We start from the raw sequence: 16456 nt of genomic DNA, 5'->3' as shown, positions 1-16456 counted from the left end.
AAATCCAGGTTCTTTCATAAAATTTCTTAACACAGGCATGATAATTAAAGAATCCCAATCTTCCCTTGGCAACTGCCATTGGCAAAGTGCTAAACCCTCTCCCAATAAATGCAAAAGAGTAAGACTTCCAACTATACAGATATTTTACTGACATAGAACAGAAATATCAAAACATCAGCTCCCTTATCTTTTCCTTCTGAGAATACACAACAATTTATTTGTATTACTAAAACAGTCTAAATAATGGGGCTCAAAATGTTTTACTAGCATTATGTCTTGAGAGACATAATCACGAAAAACATTATTATTGCTTTACATATTATGGTAGTATCTTTAAGCAACAGGATGGCCATAGCAGAACCAGAATAAGAATTTGGATCATCTGATTCTTTGACCTTGTCAGCTAAGACTTCTACCTTCTTGTGATGTACAGCTTGTAACCACTTTTGAAATTACAGCTACACTTCAAAAGCTTAAGTGCTGCTTCTTTATGGTATGTAACATTCCCTGTCACAGGAAGAAGTTTTTGTAGCTCTTAATCTATTTCTCAACCTGTCAACAACATACACAAAATAAAGGAAAAATTACAGTCAGAGCCATTGGTTTTATTAGCAATGCTCTTCCAGACAGTACCTGAAGTAAGAAAACAATTTTAGCATCATCCTGATAATCAGCTTCAGACTTCCTGAGGTTTTCTAGTATAAGTTTACACTTCAAAAATGTTTCTCGGTGCCGAGCCTCATTATCAAGCTTGCAACACAAGTGACATCTGCCAGTGGTGCGGGAATTAGCAGGAATAGGAAACGCAGTAGACGATAAGTAATTTTTGCAACTCTGACAGCAGTTCACATTTTTATAAAGCATTAAGGGATCTGGTGGAACCTAAAAAAAATTTTAAAACAGTTAATTTACCACAAAGCATCTTTTTATTACTTTTGTGTTACCCTAACTCTGTCAGAATACATTTCACATATATTCATGCAAGTATTTGAATATGTGAAAGCTAGCAGTATGTATTTTAAAATACGCAATAGGTTTGTTTGTTTTTAATAAAGACCGAAAGCCACTGTATTTTCTTATTATACTTGTTAGAATCAGTTATATAAATCAGCCAATTCATTTTTAAGCTATATGACATTACGCTCCAGTGCTCTTCCTGGCTTTTGTGTATGCTGATTGTCAGCCGTTCTGGAAAGATAACAACACAGAGAATACAGAAACTAAATCTTCTGCATTTAATTTTTCATATAGAATCCGCCCATTATGTCAAAGATAAATCCCTGAGATTATGGGCATATTAATATTTTGGCATAAGAATATAAAGTCATCAGAGCCAAAAACAATATAGGGGAAAATAATAAACTAAACTTGCTAATGACCTCCTCATCTCATATTGCTTCATGGGTTCTGGAAAGAATATAATTTAATCTGTGCAGAGGGCCCAAGTCTGTAATTGGATAGTTCGAGCAGCCTTATTATCCAGCTACCTATTAAGGTCATCTGCTGTTTTTTGAAAATAACCTGAGGATTTGGTTATTTTGACTGTCTATTGATAAACTCCCATCTTTTTATGGTCCACACTAAGTCACAAAATTCAAATACAAAAAAGATGCAATTCAGACTTCAACTCAATGTACAGCTAACCAAGAGCTACAGAAGACAAAGATAACCCATATCCAGTCTCTTCTATGACATATTTAGGTACGTCTGTACATAAACCTAGTGTAAAATAACTGTTAGTTGGTTCTAAATTTGATTTACATTTACTGACAGATTGTTTACCCCTGAGATACCATCAACCACTGTAAGAGGAATTCTAACAGATGCCAAATACATCTTGCTGCCTAAAGCAGCAACCGATGGTAGTGAATCATATTTTTAACTGTAATCTGTCATCAGAAAGAAAAACCACCACACCATTTGAGAGGTGTCTACCACTTTCTCCGCTACCTAGATATCTTCTTATCATGAAGTAGCAACTGGTTGTACAACAGAAGCTCATAAGAGCTCTTGCTTAGGTGCAAGCTCATTAGACATCACTTTGACAATGGCAACATTCTTCCTTTCTGGAAGGTATGCTGGCCCTTGTCCAGTGGAAAAAAGATAATTGCTCTCTCTATTTGTTCCCTATTTGCTATTACATTTTACTGTTACCATCCCATAAGATCTACCATTTATAATTCTCAGAATCTTTATTTCATAGAGTTCCTGGTCTCTCTCAGTGCTACCAACCACCTGTCAGGTTTTTACACCCATATCTATGTCTCTTGCTTCCTGTATGACTATATAAGCTTATTTATGTATGTGAAGCCTGTGTACTTGCTACATTTTACTTCTTGAAGAACTCCTCTAGCAATTCTATGGCAAAATGTAAAATAAAAAAGCTTTCCATTCCCCTTCTCCACCATTCTTAGTTCGATGGCCATCACATCAGATTGCAAAATAGGAATAATACCTTAAGTATCCTAGCAACTTCAGGGTTAAACTTTGGCATTTTAATAAACCGAAGAAATAATGTACAAATTCTTTTCCTTAGTCCTTCCAAGTTGCATTCTTTCACATCTCTTGACATAAGATCAATTTCCCTGTCAATTAATTCAATGATCTCCTGTGTTAATTTACATTTGTGTTCCTGGGGGAAAAAAAAAAAATCACAAAGAAGAAGGAAAACAAACTCCACAACAATAAGGAAACAAACAAACAAACGAAATAATTCTAATACAGATATGAAAGCAAACTATGGATTCTATGCCAATGATCATTCATACCTCTCTCCATGTTCACATAAGAACATGCTCACAGAACAAGTCTTAGGAAAACAACCTCAAAGAAAACTAATGTAGAGAACTACAAAACTGAAAATGCTTACAGATTCTGCTTTAAGATGGCCTGTGTATATGTCAAAGCTGTAAGGAACTGTAAACTTGGAGGCATTAAAAAATGCTAAGCAGTGGCACACAACACATGCAAAATTTTCAGACTTCATAAACTCAAGAAGTATCTCCCAAAAGAGCTTCCTTTCAATATGTGATAGGAGAGGAGGTACAGTGTATATACACAGTAGATGGTTTAAAAAAACCCACATCATCAATATTGACTTGTATTAACATGGTCAGGAGTTCATAAACCAGCAGTGCTCCCAATGCTATATGGGCTTTAGATCAAATTCTGGTACTACCAAAGCAAACAGTGTATGTTTTAAGAAGACCAGGAAGCAGCATTCTCTTCCAGCTTGATGTCAACAAGTCAACAAGTATCCTGAAAAGAGTTTGAAACTCCTCATATTTTTTTTGTACATGAATAAATATATAAAGCAAATATGAAAGATTAAAAGAAACACAACCAGGTTCTAATTCACTGGGAACACTGGCAGCAGCAATGGGGGCAGAGAATAAAGGATAAAGGAAAAAAACAAAACTAAACAAAACTATTTGCTGTTCAGTTTTATGAGCAAACAAACAGAAAGATGAGGTTCTAAACAGACATTTCAAAGAACCTTGAAAAAATACTACTAGCCACTTACAACTCTGACATGGTTTTCCTCAAGTTGTTATAAATATTAAGCTAAACTTTGCCCTAACGCTCTATTATGTACCAAGATACAAAAAGTCTAAAACCATGGGGTTAAAATTCTAACACAACTTTAAGAAAAATGTGCACATCGCAAAATGACGTATGAGTTTAAGGTATATCTGGAATGTAAATTACTTTCATGCCAAGTGGTACACTAGGCTTTCTCATGCTGCCAGCTGATCATCCTGGCCCCTGTCTGGCAGAAGCGACACTGCTCATCTGTCAACACAATTGATTGTATCTTTGTGAAGTACAGCTTCAAGATAAACACAAATAGAAAAATAAGACATACCTTCACTGTACGTTTGACTGTTAGCAGCACATCTATTCTCTCGTCTTGTGGGATGTCACTCATGCTAATGCTGCAGTAGGTTTCCAATAGTTCTCTGGCACGGAGTGTGTACTGTGTATCCATTTCAGTGATTTTTCCATCATACGCTTTCCATCTCTTAGGTTGCGCACACTTCAGAAACAATTTGTATAACTCTGAGCTATTATAATCTGATCACCAGCTGAACCAGTGCATTACTTTACATCAAGTTTCACCAGAACAAATAGGGACTTAACATTAATTCTTGACTAATACAAAAGTCTAATTCTACTGTCGATATTTAAGTATCTTTTCCCCTAGACCAAGTATTCAGTTGCACGCTTTGTTTAAAGTTGCAGGTCCTGAAAATTTGGAGTTATTGTATATTAAAAGTAAATAAGATTCTCCTACAGGGATATGCTTTACTTCTTTAAAGCAAATTTACTGACAGTAGTATTAGAATACATTTGCTCTGCATTTCATCTTGCCTTCATAAATCCCTCTAAACTATCAGCAAAAATCAATGGGACTGTTGTGTAAAGCTTGCAAATTTAAGGCCTTAGAGTTACTGCAGTACAAAATATCTCCAGGGAACTGTTCTGTTTATTCTAGCTATACAGACAGATATTATATATTAAAAAAGACTTTGCTAAATCTGACTAAGGCAAAGAAGGAGTTACAGCTTATCAGATACTTCATTGAGCTTCTTGTTTGCTAACTTAACCACATACCCACTTCAATTGTTTCTTTAACTTCTATAGACAATGAAAAGTTACACAGTGTCAGCTGCCCCAGTCAGTTTGAAAAGTTCAACTATTCACCCCTTTCAAGAAGACTGGATTTGGCTGCAAACCACACTGTTACACAGGGAGGGAGGTATCTAAATCCAATAGAAAGACAAGTATTCAAAACCCTCTCCCCATCACAACCTAACTCCACTCCATTTCCTTAATTGGGACAGCTCTTTGGAACCTCATTCTGTGTATTAATTATTCTCTTTCACTTTATTTGGAACTTGACTGCTCACAAAAACTTGGGAACTTCACTTTGCAGTCTCACTGTGAGTTAACTACAGCAACACTTCTTGCAGTATTCACATGACTAATAGTTTTCTGGAGATGATCCCAGTATTGACATAATCATTATTTTGACCAAATACACATGCTTGCTATGGTGATAAGTCATTAAAATGCTAAGAATATTAGGTAGAACAGACATGTTTAGTCACCAACGCAATCAAAATAGAGCTTCCCTAACTTTTAAATAAAAAAATTATAAAGTTAGGAAAGCAAAAGGAAGATAATTGGGGGAACAACAAAAAAAAGAATTTAACACTGAATAACTGACATTTTTGACCTTCTGCAAAACTAGAAAGAGGCGATTTCTTCTCTGTCAGCAAAAAGGGAGCATTCTACTGTAACTTCATGACTGTTTCACTATCTTCATACAGTACTAGGAATTCTAAAAAAAAAAATTGAAAACAAACCAAGGAAACAAAAAACCCCAAACCACCAACACTTACAAGCTGTATCATGCAGTAACTCCTTCATATGGTAGACTGGTAAAAATCACCTTTTCCTTCAGAATAGTTAATTCAGTACTTAGATTTGATCCTCTTCAATGAAATCACTTATTACATGACAGGAAGGTCATTTGCTTATGCTAGGGAGAGTCAATGGGCAGAGTTTCCCCTAGGAAATGGTTATTAAAACTTGGTTCTCCTGCAACAACCCATGTATGAGCTAACAGTCCTAGCATTCCACTCTGCAAATGATCCTTAACACAGACTAACTACATCATGATAACCTCTAAGTTATTCTAAGACACAGTATCTGTAACTTCTGTAGTTTTTCTTACTACCTCATCATAACTGGGTATTATATAAAATAACTTGGAAAAAATGCAGCTTTTTACTAAAAAAATAAAAATAAAAATACAGATGTCTCATTAATATGAAGATTACCAGTATTTCAGAAAGAATCACAGGCTTTCTGATTTAAGGACTATATTTTCATGTGCTCAAGATTGATGTGAGAAAACTAAAACTTCGATATTTTTTGCCAGCTTTTTCTTGCCTTTTAGTCTGCTGGCAGTGCTGCAGGATTTACAATAATCCTGTTATCTGGACTACTTGAGAGATCAAGATTGCTATAACTGCACTCTGCTGCCAATGCATGAAAGCAGAAAAGAAAAAGCACCTAAGGAGAGAAACACACCATCAGAGACACAGAAAAATGTAAGAAAAGTAATACATAAAAATAAAAAAATAAAAATATCCACAGGTTGGGTGCAGAAACAGCACAAAGCATGAAAGGTATGAATTCAGTGACAGTTAATAATTTTATAAAAATTAATTTTATAAAAATTAATACACAAGTTTCTTTTAAGAAAATATAATTACTATATAGAAGCTTAATCAAGTACTTCCTCTTCAAAGTACAAATGCTGAAGAAGAACGAGCCCAGCAAAAAACAAAACAAAACAAACTAGAATGCAGTGCACACACAACCAGTAGCAACCATTGTAAAAGCATGAGTAGGTACATGCTTAAAGTAGCAAAGAAGGGAACAAAGGTTTCCATGGAGAAGCAAGTTTCATATCACATTGGCTATTACAGCAAAGTGAAATGCTTGCAGTCTTCAGATGTGAAAGGTATTACTTCAACTTTAACTGGCAAGTGTTCAGATTAACATTATCAGCTCAAAGGTCAAGAAATGAGTGAATAATCTATAACTGAGGACTCCAACAATGAATTTATACTACAGTTTGAAGTGTTTAAATTGCACTGCTACAGTCGTAACAAACCATACATTTAATTTTGAGATTTCAAAAATTCTTTTTACTTATTTTTTAAGAAATGCAAGAATTACTTTCTTTACCTCTGAGTTAGGCTGCAATGTCAACAGTTTAGAACTTAAAACTCTATAGCTGACATGAAAAAAGAAAAAAACATGAAAAGAAAAAGGTTGCAGTAGTTCAGAACTCACTAGATTTTCAAATTAAAAAGAAACCAATCTCTTTAATGAAAAAAAAATAATTAAAATATAAGTAAATTAGCAGTAAGTGCTTCAGAAATATGTCCACTACTTGCAAAGAGAGACAAATCTCTTGTCTGTCATGTGTCTCCTGGATCTCCAAACATCGATTGTCACTAAGAATTCTGGTACTGAAGAACATTTTGCTTCTGGTTCCTAGATGTAAAAGAACTTGTGAGAATATATACTGGCAGTAATCTATATAGGGCAGGACACTGGAAAGCAGTCCTTAAAGGAAAAATAAAGGTAGAAACTCCTTTAAGAGAGAAATATATTTGGGTTTTTTGAGAATATAACAGAATACAATGTAAATAGCAGAAACAAATATTTAGCATAGAAATTATTGCAAGATTTTGATATCCTAAATATTCCTTTTTGATTCCTAAATATTTAGTTTTCTGCAGTTTTGAACTTTCATCAAATCACTTTTTACAGTCCAGATCCCATACATCAGTAAAAAAGAATGAGAAACAGGGTGGGTTTTTGTTGATAAAACTCCCATTTTTACTTCTGAGCACTAAGCTGTCAAAACTAAAAAAAAAAAAAAAAAAAAAGCAAAAAACCTATTTCTGCTGCTGCATTTCTTTCCATAATTATGTCACACACCATGAAAACAGCCAGGAAATAAACTATTTCTTTTTTTTTTTGAGAGGATAGATTGCTAGGATGTCTACCTAAAAAAGACATCATGTTTATGTATGAATGCTCTTCTTTGTTTTATAGATGAAAGCCTGAAGAATATTTGTGTTAAATTTCAGCCCTAAGATTATGAAAGAATAAAATCTCAAGTTAAAGTTCTAATGAAACTGAAACTAGTGAATTAATAACTGAGTTCAATATGGTATAAGATTCAGTCAAAGTTGTTCTGGTTTTCTATCCTGCACATGGAAAGAGAATAAATGCTTTCTTTAAGGAGAGGCATATGATGACCAGAGGCCTGTGCTCAACAGGGAAGATGATCATTCTGAATAGTTAGAATTAGAGCCTTTAATGTTGTAAACAGTGCCATATGAATCATGTTCTTTATGCAGAATAGTACATAATACAAAATTCATCCACTCAGTGCTATTTTTTGTTATATATACACACCTGAGATTTACCTTAGGCACTGATAGTTTACAGTCTTAATGATGCACTATTAGTCCTTCAATCAGTCACAGACCTAAAAAATTGTTGGCTAGGAAAAAGAAATTTACTGAATTGTACTGATGTGAAAAACTAGATAATTTGGATATTTATAACATTAGCATTCACATAATTAACTGTTAAAGCTACAAAAGTTACTTTCGGCAGGTAGTTTGCAGATGTCTTTTCTGTTCCTGTACTTTGTTAGTCTTTATGTTCAGCCTAAAATTACATCACTGACCTTATTCAGAAAGTGCAGTATCACCTTTTGTCGATTTTCCTCATCTGCATTTAGTTTGTGTCTCCCAATGGAAGCAATCAGCTGTGCCTCTTGTTCCAGAAGTCCACAAAGTGCTGCCTTTCTTTCAGCTCCAGTAAGAGTTCTGTTAATCTGTTCAGTCTCCTCCTGCCTCCATACTAGAGATACAGATATTTTGTGTATTATTTACAATGTGTTTTCCAGTGAATGTTCTGCTTTCATATTTAAGAAATAACATAATTTTTAATGTTCATTAAAAGCCAGTTTCTATGTTAGGGAATTCATTATAATGCATATTTTCGCACACAAAATGGCTCACAAATTAATGTAAATTATACAGATGTTCTGTGAGAATATGTGTGTGTACATCAATTCCAAACTGCCATCTCATACTCCAAGCTCAAAGATGGGTTAGGAGAAAAAGTTGCTCTATGTGAAAAAAAAAATTATCTCCTGTGGAAACATGTATGGAAAAGGTATGAGCAATAGGGACTTTTTAAACAATTGCTCACCAAAGTCACAAGAAAAGATACCATAGAGATCTTCCCAACAGATTAAGGACAGCATCTTACTGTCTAGTACTTCTACCACTATTTCTGCTTCTCCCTGCATAAATGAGTAAAATCTAAAGAAGGTTGAACTCCTCCAAAATGGAGATAAAACTTGACTGGAAGTCACATTTAGCACTCCGGGTCTTACAGTGAATATTTTGGTGGTATCGCCTTTTGTCATCTAAAGCAGACGGAAGCACATTAATAATTAAGACCGTATTTGCTTTACTCTCCCTTTCCTGTTCTACAACAGAAGGTGGAAGGAAGTAGTACGCAAACCACAGGATGGTCATCACAGAAGCACTTGAACCAGTACCTGCTGTGTAGGAATCTGGCCTTCTGACTCTCATGGTCAAATTACCAAACCACAGGTACTTGCTGCACTTACAAGTTAGACTACTTAATGACACAAACATACAAATGTATACATATGTGTCTATCACGGTTTATTTTATGGTACCCATTTCTTGGCTATAACTGGTGATACACAAACTACATGCCTTTACAGAAATCTGTTAGTAATATCAAACTGTGTTTTATGAATAGTGTTTTTCTTTGCATGCACAGTAAGAATTCTTGGCTTCTCTGAAGAATTTCTTCCATTCCAAATATCTCTAGAGATCTGTAGGAAATTTTGTAAGATCAGAAAATTCAACATTCCTGAAATCTCGCAAATCCCAGCGTTAAAGAAAACAATTCAGTATATGCTGCACACTTACTGTATCAGGTAAGAGTACATGCAGGAGGGAAAGGAAGAAGGCTTAGTTTCTGCCTGCAGCTTCCTTATCTACAATACCTTATGTTTTCCATTTTAAAATATTACAATTCATTTCCTTAAGGCTCTCCAAGCTTTGGTATTAATATGACAGTTGTCTGACAAGTTCTGAGTACCCAAAGCTATATTTTTAAATAAAGTCATTTCAGCAAACAAAAGCACTTCAGAATTAATTTACATGAAGTTTTATATGCCTGCAGGGGGCAGCAACATCAAAGGTAGAGGTAATAAATACAGTAAGCAATTTTGCACTTACAGAAATAAAAAAGCTGTCAGTTATCATCAATACTCTCCTACTGACTCACCACATACATGCAACCAAATTTAAAACATTCCTCTTAGATTATCTGTTCTGTAGGCAGAGATTATACTCATTACATTTTCTTTCCCAGTTTTTACAGATCAAAGTAGTTCATACTTTTCAAATAAATAATGAATGTCTCTATATGCAGACACTCTGAACATACAGATATATCTCATTTGCACCACACTGTCATCTGGCAAGTTTCTGTACCAAGGAATTGCTTGTGCTGGCTGACCCTGTAATAGTATCCCCCTGTTGAGATCAGCAGCAGTAACCTTCACAGGTCTCTGGAGGACAATGGTGTCATTCTATTACTGTCACAATGATTTAGCTTGTGTAGACTGTTGACACTGTAAGAATGTAAAAGTAGTTTCAGATGCAGGTAGGAAAAAAAACCTTCCTAGAACCACTAAGCTCTATTAAAATAAACAGCATGACTGCAAGTGTCCATGTTCAGAAGCGACTAGTCAACACAGGTAAACAAAACCAAAACAGATTGATACTAGACCATTATTTTTAACAAAATGCTAAAAAGACATTTCAAATACTGGAGTTTGTTCTGTTCCAGATCTGAAGTGGCACGTGTTTTTTCAGGTTGCCCTGATATTAAATTCCTGAACATACATAGCTGAAAGGTTTATTATTTGTGAATCTGGTTACATCAAATTAAGCAAAAGAGACACCTACATAACCATAAATTCTCAATCTAAAAATATTGGGAATACCAGCACTCATCTGCAACTTTAACTCAGCCCTCTTGTTTCTATTGCAAATAAGACTCTTTGCACTTAAAAAAAAATGGATCATAAATTTGATAACTTATTAAAGAAAATACTGCAGGAAATCAGAACCAAATAGTAGCACTTGCCATAAATGGAGAGGAAAAAATTGAGTGCCTTGGTTTTTGATTACCTAATCAGGCACACCTTAAAAGAGACTGATTCTTGTGAAGGGAAAAGCTAATTATCCGTGAGGAAAAAGGGAAAACAACCCCTAACCCCAAGTCTCATAAAGATACCATTCCCAAAATTCTAAAGTTTAAGATCAGTAATAATTTTAAATTTGTCACAAACACTAATATTTACAAGTCATTTCTACACTCAGACCAAGTGATTTGTTCAGTGACCCAAGTATGACAGTATTAAAAGTGTAGTGTATAACTTGGGAGTTCTAGAATCATGACCCTAAGGTCCAGGAATAACATATGCCATCAAATTTATGCTCAGTTCACCATGGAAGAAACAGCTGAGATTATTTCAGGTAGGTCAGGTAGCTTTGCAATGAAGCAGGCAATCCATTAGGCCAGTTCTGCTATAGGGACAAAAACGCCCAAACTGCCACAGAGTTATACCATAAGCAAGCACTGTAGCCTACACAACATACAACATGCTACTTGCAAGTCACAATGCAAGCATCTTGCTTAAAAGGAGACATTTTTAAACGAACTCTTGCAGTTTCATTATATGCTGCTACAAGTCCACTGATTTCTGTTGTTTTTATTTTTCCCCCAAAAGACACACTCTAGGTTTTTTGTTCCATTTTTCAACATTACTCTCCTGTAAGGTTTCATATCAATTATCTGCAGTATTCACCTTATTTTTCCAGGAAAGCTTAGAGGTGCTTGCCTGTGCTAGAAACCACCCACCCCAAGAGGAAAACTAAGTCCCTCAGGATGCCCTGTAGGACTCCCAGCAGAGTTTTTAAATTTTGATAACATAGTTTTGTGAAACATGGAATAAATTAGAAAGAAGAAAAGGCATCTGTAGAAGATGCGTAGGGCAAAAGGAATAACCTCTGTCATATATTGTAAAATTATGGGAAAAAATTTAATCCATTATAAAAAATGCGTTTATTAAATGACAGATGTTGGGTCTCAATACTATATTTCTTCATGCCATTATTTTCAGCATCTTAAATGTGGAGTAAAAAGATTAATATAACCCTGATCCAAAAAAAATGTTCCTGTTCCTCCAGATGACCTTAACATTAGAGATGAATGAAAAAAAACAACCCAATAATAGAACTGCCAAATAGCACTATTCTAGAAGCTGATTATTTCCTAAAAAGATGTACTGGTTTTGGCTGGGACAGAGTTAATTTTCTTCATAGTAGCTTGTATGGTGCTATGCTTTGGATGTTGATAACACAAGGATGTTTTAGTTACTGTTGAACAGTGCTTACACAGCATCAAGGCCTTTTTTTCTGCTTCTGATGATATATGAATGTCAAATGATTATGTAAAATTGAAATTCCACTGTAAGTTAAAGAAAAAAAAAATAAAAATCAAGGAAGTATCTACAGAAACATGTAAAAATATAAGTCTGTTTTAAACAAACTGCTGTATTTTGCTGATTTAAGAGTATCCCTTTAAGAAAAAACTTACATTCTAAAGCATGGTACAGTAGCTCGAAGTCTCCTTTTGTTTTGGGGTTCAGTCTTCGCTCGTGCTCCCTTCTCAATTTTTCTTCTTTTTCTTTTTTTCTCCATAATTCTTCTTGTGCCTCCCACTCCAGCCTTAACCTCTTCTCTTCCCTCAGTTTTTGTACTATATTTGTAGCATGCCAACGACGGAAATATCTCTGTAATACTATTACCTATGTGTGATACAATATAAAAAAATAATAAATTTAAACCAAAACAGCATGATATTTTCTTCTTACCTGTTATTTTTTCTAGCCACATAACTGTATTTTCTAAGATTTGCCTCAATCTAATCTAAAGTACTCAAACTAATTGAAATGTACATACACACAAAACCAACTGCATTTTATTTACAAACAAATAATGAAAATGAATTTAACAATGCTGTTATGACCAAACTTAAAAAAAGAAAATTAAAAAATTGACCCTCCAGAAATGCAGCTATTAAAGACTAGGGAACTGCCTATAGTATGCTAAGAGAGGATAATGCAAAAACCCAATCTTCTGTCAGCTGCATTAGCTGGGACCACATGCAGGCCAATACCATGAGCTAATAAGCACTGTTCAGCATTGAAGGCTATCAAGCACATAACCACACTAACAGTTATACTGTCTCTAGAGATATCTTATCCTAATATTTCTCTTGAATATGTCTCCAGCTAGTATTTCAATATGGACCTACACTGCATGGTGCAGATCCATCAACTTGAACCAGCAACAAGCTGATGTCTCTCTACTGTGTGCTACAGATTGCCTACAAACACATTACATATTTCAGTAATGATCACAGTAAACATATTGGTAGTCCTGAGGAAACAGTCACCTATTTGGGTTTTCCACTTCTACAAAATGCTTATTGCTGCCAGCTGATGCTGACCGACTAAGAAGTTCGTACAGAAAACTTCTACCCAGAAGTCTTCAAAGCATCTTGCCAACCACGTCAATACAATTACCCTACTTGAGACACTTGGAGAATCAACTATCTCTCCATTTAGTTAGATTCAGACTGCCTATTTTAGGCAATCAAATTAATAACTAAAAACTAAATGTCACAAAAAACACAGAGAAAACACACACTTCCTCCATATCTGAAAATTACAAAATGTGAAAATCAAGCAAGATTATGCAGTTCACTTTTAAAATCACTCTTTGAACACTCTTAACACTCATTAAATATTCAGATAACCTCTGTAATGTTTCGCTTTACAGATAGTTTCAAACACGTAAGAACTTACCGCTTCGAATCTACGCTTATGGTACTCTTCCGCTGTAAAATACTTCCCAGGACTTATTAGTTTGTCAGTCTTGTTTGACACATACAGGCCAGTTTTAGTCATTTGTGTTGATGTTGTATTTGTTGTTTGTTGTCGCTTATTTTTTTCAAAAACTGTCTGGGGAAAAAATACATGTCAGAATATAACAAAATATAAAGATCTTTTTTCCTCATTACAGTAAGTAGCAAAAATTAGTTATCTGTAACAAAAATCATGAGACTAGTGATATTCATCCACTAAAAATACTTTCAATTGCACACTTATTCTTCATCCATTCCCTCATTCCTATTGGAAATAATTGTGTCGACATTCTATTCCATTTGGCAAAAACAGCATTCTAAAAAGACACTACAAAGCCACTACCTGTGTTTCCCTACGGAATACAAGAATTCCTTTATCAGGTGTTTTTTTGGGAATCGTTTGTGATCCTGCATTATGAAATTCCACTCCTGTTATCCTGTTCTTAAATCCACCCAGAAATGGTTTTTGATAGGTAGGTCTTTCAATTTTTACAATTACATCTTGGAATGAATCAGAATCTGTTAAAAAGGAAGTTCCAAGATTGAAATATTGAGATTAGAGCACAATTACATGTATCAATATATGTGCAAAACCAGCATTTACCTGCTTGTACTCTGACAGTTATGACATCAGGCATGCGGTAATCCTGTTGAACTGCTTTCCCAGGAAAATGTTCCTGATCTAGACATAACTTCTCAGACTGGTCAGTTTCATCAAGGTTAGCCCTAGTCCTCCCAGGAGTTTCATTATCCTCAATCATGCTTCCTAAAAATAAAGCCAAAATTAATTCTTGGTAAGCTTCTCAAAACAAATCAGTAACTCTTTCAAGTTTACTCTGAATGATCAGATTTTTGAGCTGGAATGACAGTCTGCTTGAAAACTGAAACATTATCATACACTTTCTAAAGAGATACCTAACGTAATGCTGTCACTACTGAAAATCATTCATATTTCAAATTTTTACAAGTTACAGTAAGTGCATAATCTTAAATCAGTTACCCATTTACACAGAGAACTTTTACTGAAAAATCTTACTTAAACCTGCTCCCCTTTAGACCTGATCTAAGCATACATTGTATGCTTAGAATTACTGTTGTCTTTCACACAATACTTGATGCGGTGTTTACTCAAAGACTATATTCTGAACCAGATCTACTTAACTCCAGAAATTACTTCTTGATTTAGAGATACAACTCCATCTGGCTTTGGTACAGTGCTTTTCCTGGCACGCGATCGCCAGCTACTCTGAATGAGAGCATCTGAATGCTGCCCTGCCAGGACAGCAGTCAGCAGGTTCATACTCCAAATGGTCACTCACTGCACGAACCTGCTGACTGGGTTCTTCTACCTTCTGCTCTAAGGACCTAAGAAAATAGGGCACTGAATTGGGAAGAGGAAGTAACATCGGACACCTAGAATGCAGAGGAACAAGTGCAGCATATGATGGAGTATTTCAGGGACTGCAGAAGGCATGGATAATGGAAGGGTGGCGGGTAAGTTACAGGAGAATCTAAGAGAGCTAAAATAGTAAGTGTTTGCTGGAACCTAGTCTAAACTCATAGTAGCCCATGTACTCATGCAAATTATGCACTGCTGTTTTGCAAATGCGTGTACAAACCACAAATACACATATTACTGGACATGAAGATCACTGTAAAATGTCATATGAGTTTCTACTGCAACTTGAGATGAAGAATGCATTTCTCACCTTTTCAAGCATGTTTTATATGAGAATTTTAAAAGTCTCTTCAAGTTCAAAAGCCAGCAAACATGAATGGAATGAGAGTGTGGGGGATGCAAGAAGCCCTAATCAAGTTGAAGAAAAAAAAATCTCTTTAAAGCCTTAACATCCAACATTTTAGTAATTTCTTTACCTGTCTCATGTGCCATGTTCTCTGATACTAAGTTTTGAGATGTTTGTTCTTCCCTTTCTGAATTTCTTTCTTCGGTTAAAGCAGAATAACTCTCATTGGTAACAGGAGATGTGGTCTCAGATGATGTGTTGAAAGGGGCACCTGGATCAAATCTTGCTGGTTATTTCCAATTGCTCTTTGATTGCCTAGTCCTTCTCCAGGTTGTTCCCACTGTGACAAACTTGACTGCTCCTGTTCCTTCAAAGCTAACTGCTCCAGAGAAGACTGCTGCTCACAGCCCTCCTCACTGTGCAATGCCTGTAGCTTCTGAAAGCAGAGGCTTCTCTGCTTCGTCCCTGTTCTTGCCTTCTCCGACTGCTCTTCTTGGTGGGGATGCAGGTGGTTGCTCTGCACCTGGTCCTTCCACTGTAAGAGCTTTCGAGCAACTATCCAACGTACCCTCCTTTTCCTGAAATATCAGTTGCACACTTTCAACCCTTCTGCAAGAATAATCACAGCACCTATTTAAAACCATATACTAGCACAGCTCTACTACCAAACATATGGGTGGTGTAGTGTTGTCAAAAGCTTTTTCTGTATCTATTCCCTAATAGCCTGTTTAGAATAGCCAATCCCAAAACACTTATCGTCTTCTCATAGGTGTTTAACAAACATAATACTGCAGAGCAGCCAGTCAGGATAACTGGCCAGGTTGGACAGGGCTTGGAGCAACCCGGTCTAGCAGGAGGTGTCTCTGCCCATAGCAGGGGGCTTGGTACTAGATGATCTTTAAGGTCTCTTCCAACCCAAACCATTCTAGGATATAAATATATAAACCCCAAGACTTTATCGAGCAGTATTACCCAGCGACAGCACACCTTTAATGTTTTCTGTGCTGCTGCTGCAATGACATGGGCTGTCAGAACCCGAATCCCACACTCGTGAAAAACCCGAG

The 16456-nt window shown here is 35.6% G+C and overlaps 1 protein-coding gene across 1 annotated transcript; it reads right to left on the bottom strand.

The window, feature by feature from the left end:
* Positions 1-633: 633 nt before the first annotated feature.
* On the bottom strand, positions 634-16001 carry IQUB (IQ motif and ubiquitin domain containing; the record flags this gene model as incomplete). The annotated part of the gene is made up of 10 exons (XM_010017309.1): positions 634-882; positions 2456-2632; positions 3866-4036; positions 8285-8460; positions 12316-12526; positions 13589-13744; positions 13991-14166; positions 14252-14413; positions 15523-15674; positions 15810-16001. Coding segments are annotated over 10 exons (1822 nt in total), but the record flags the coding sequence as incomplete, so codon positions are not given.
* Between the last annotated feature and the right edge of the window lie 455 nt (positions 16002-16456).

The sequence above is a fragment of the Nestor notabilis genome, unplaced genomic scaffold, assembly GCF_000696875.1.
Source record: "Nestor notabilis isolate BGI_N333 unplaced genomic scaffold, ASM69687v1 scaffold30090, whole genome shotgun sequence".
Taxonomy (NCBI): domain Eukaryota; kingdom Metazoa; phylum Chordata; class Aves; order Psittaciformes; family Psittacidae; genus Nestor; species Nestor notabilis.
The sequence above is the reverse complement of the archived record's forward strand: the minus strand, read 5'-3'. Positions and strand labels throughout refer to the sequence as shown.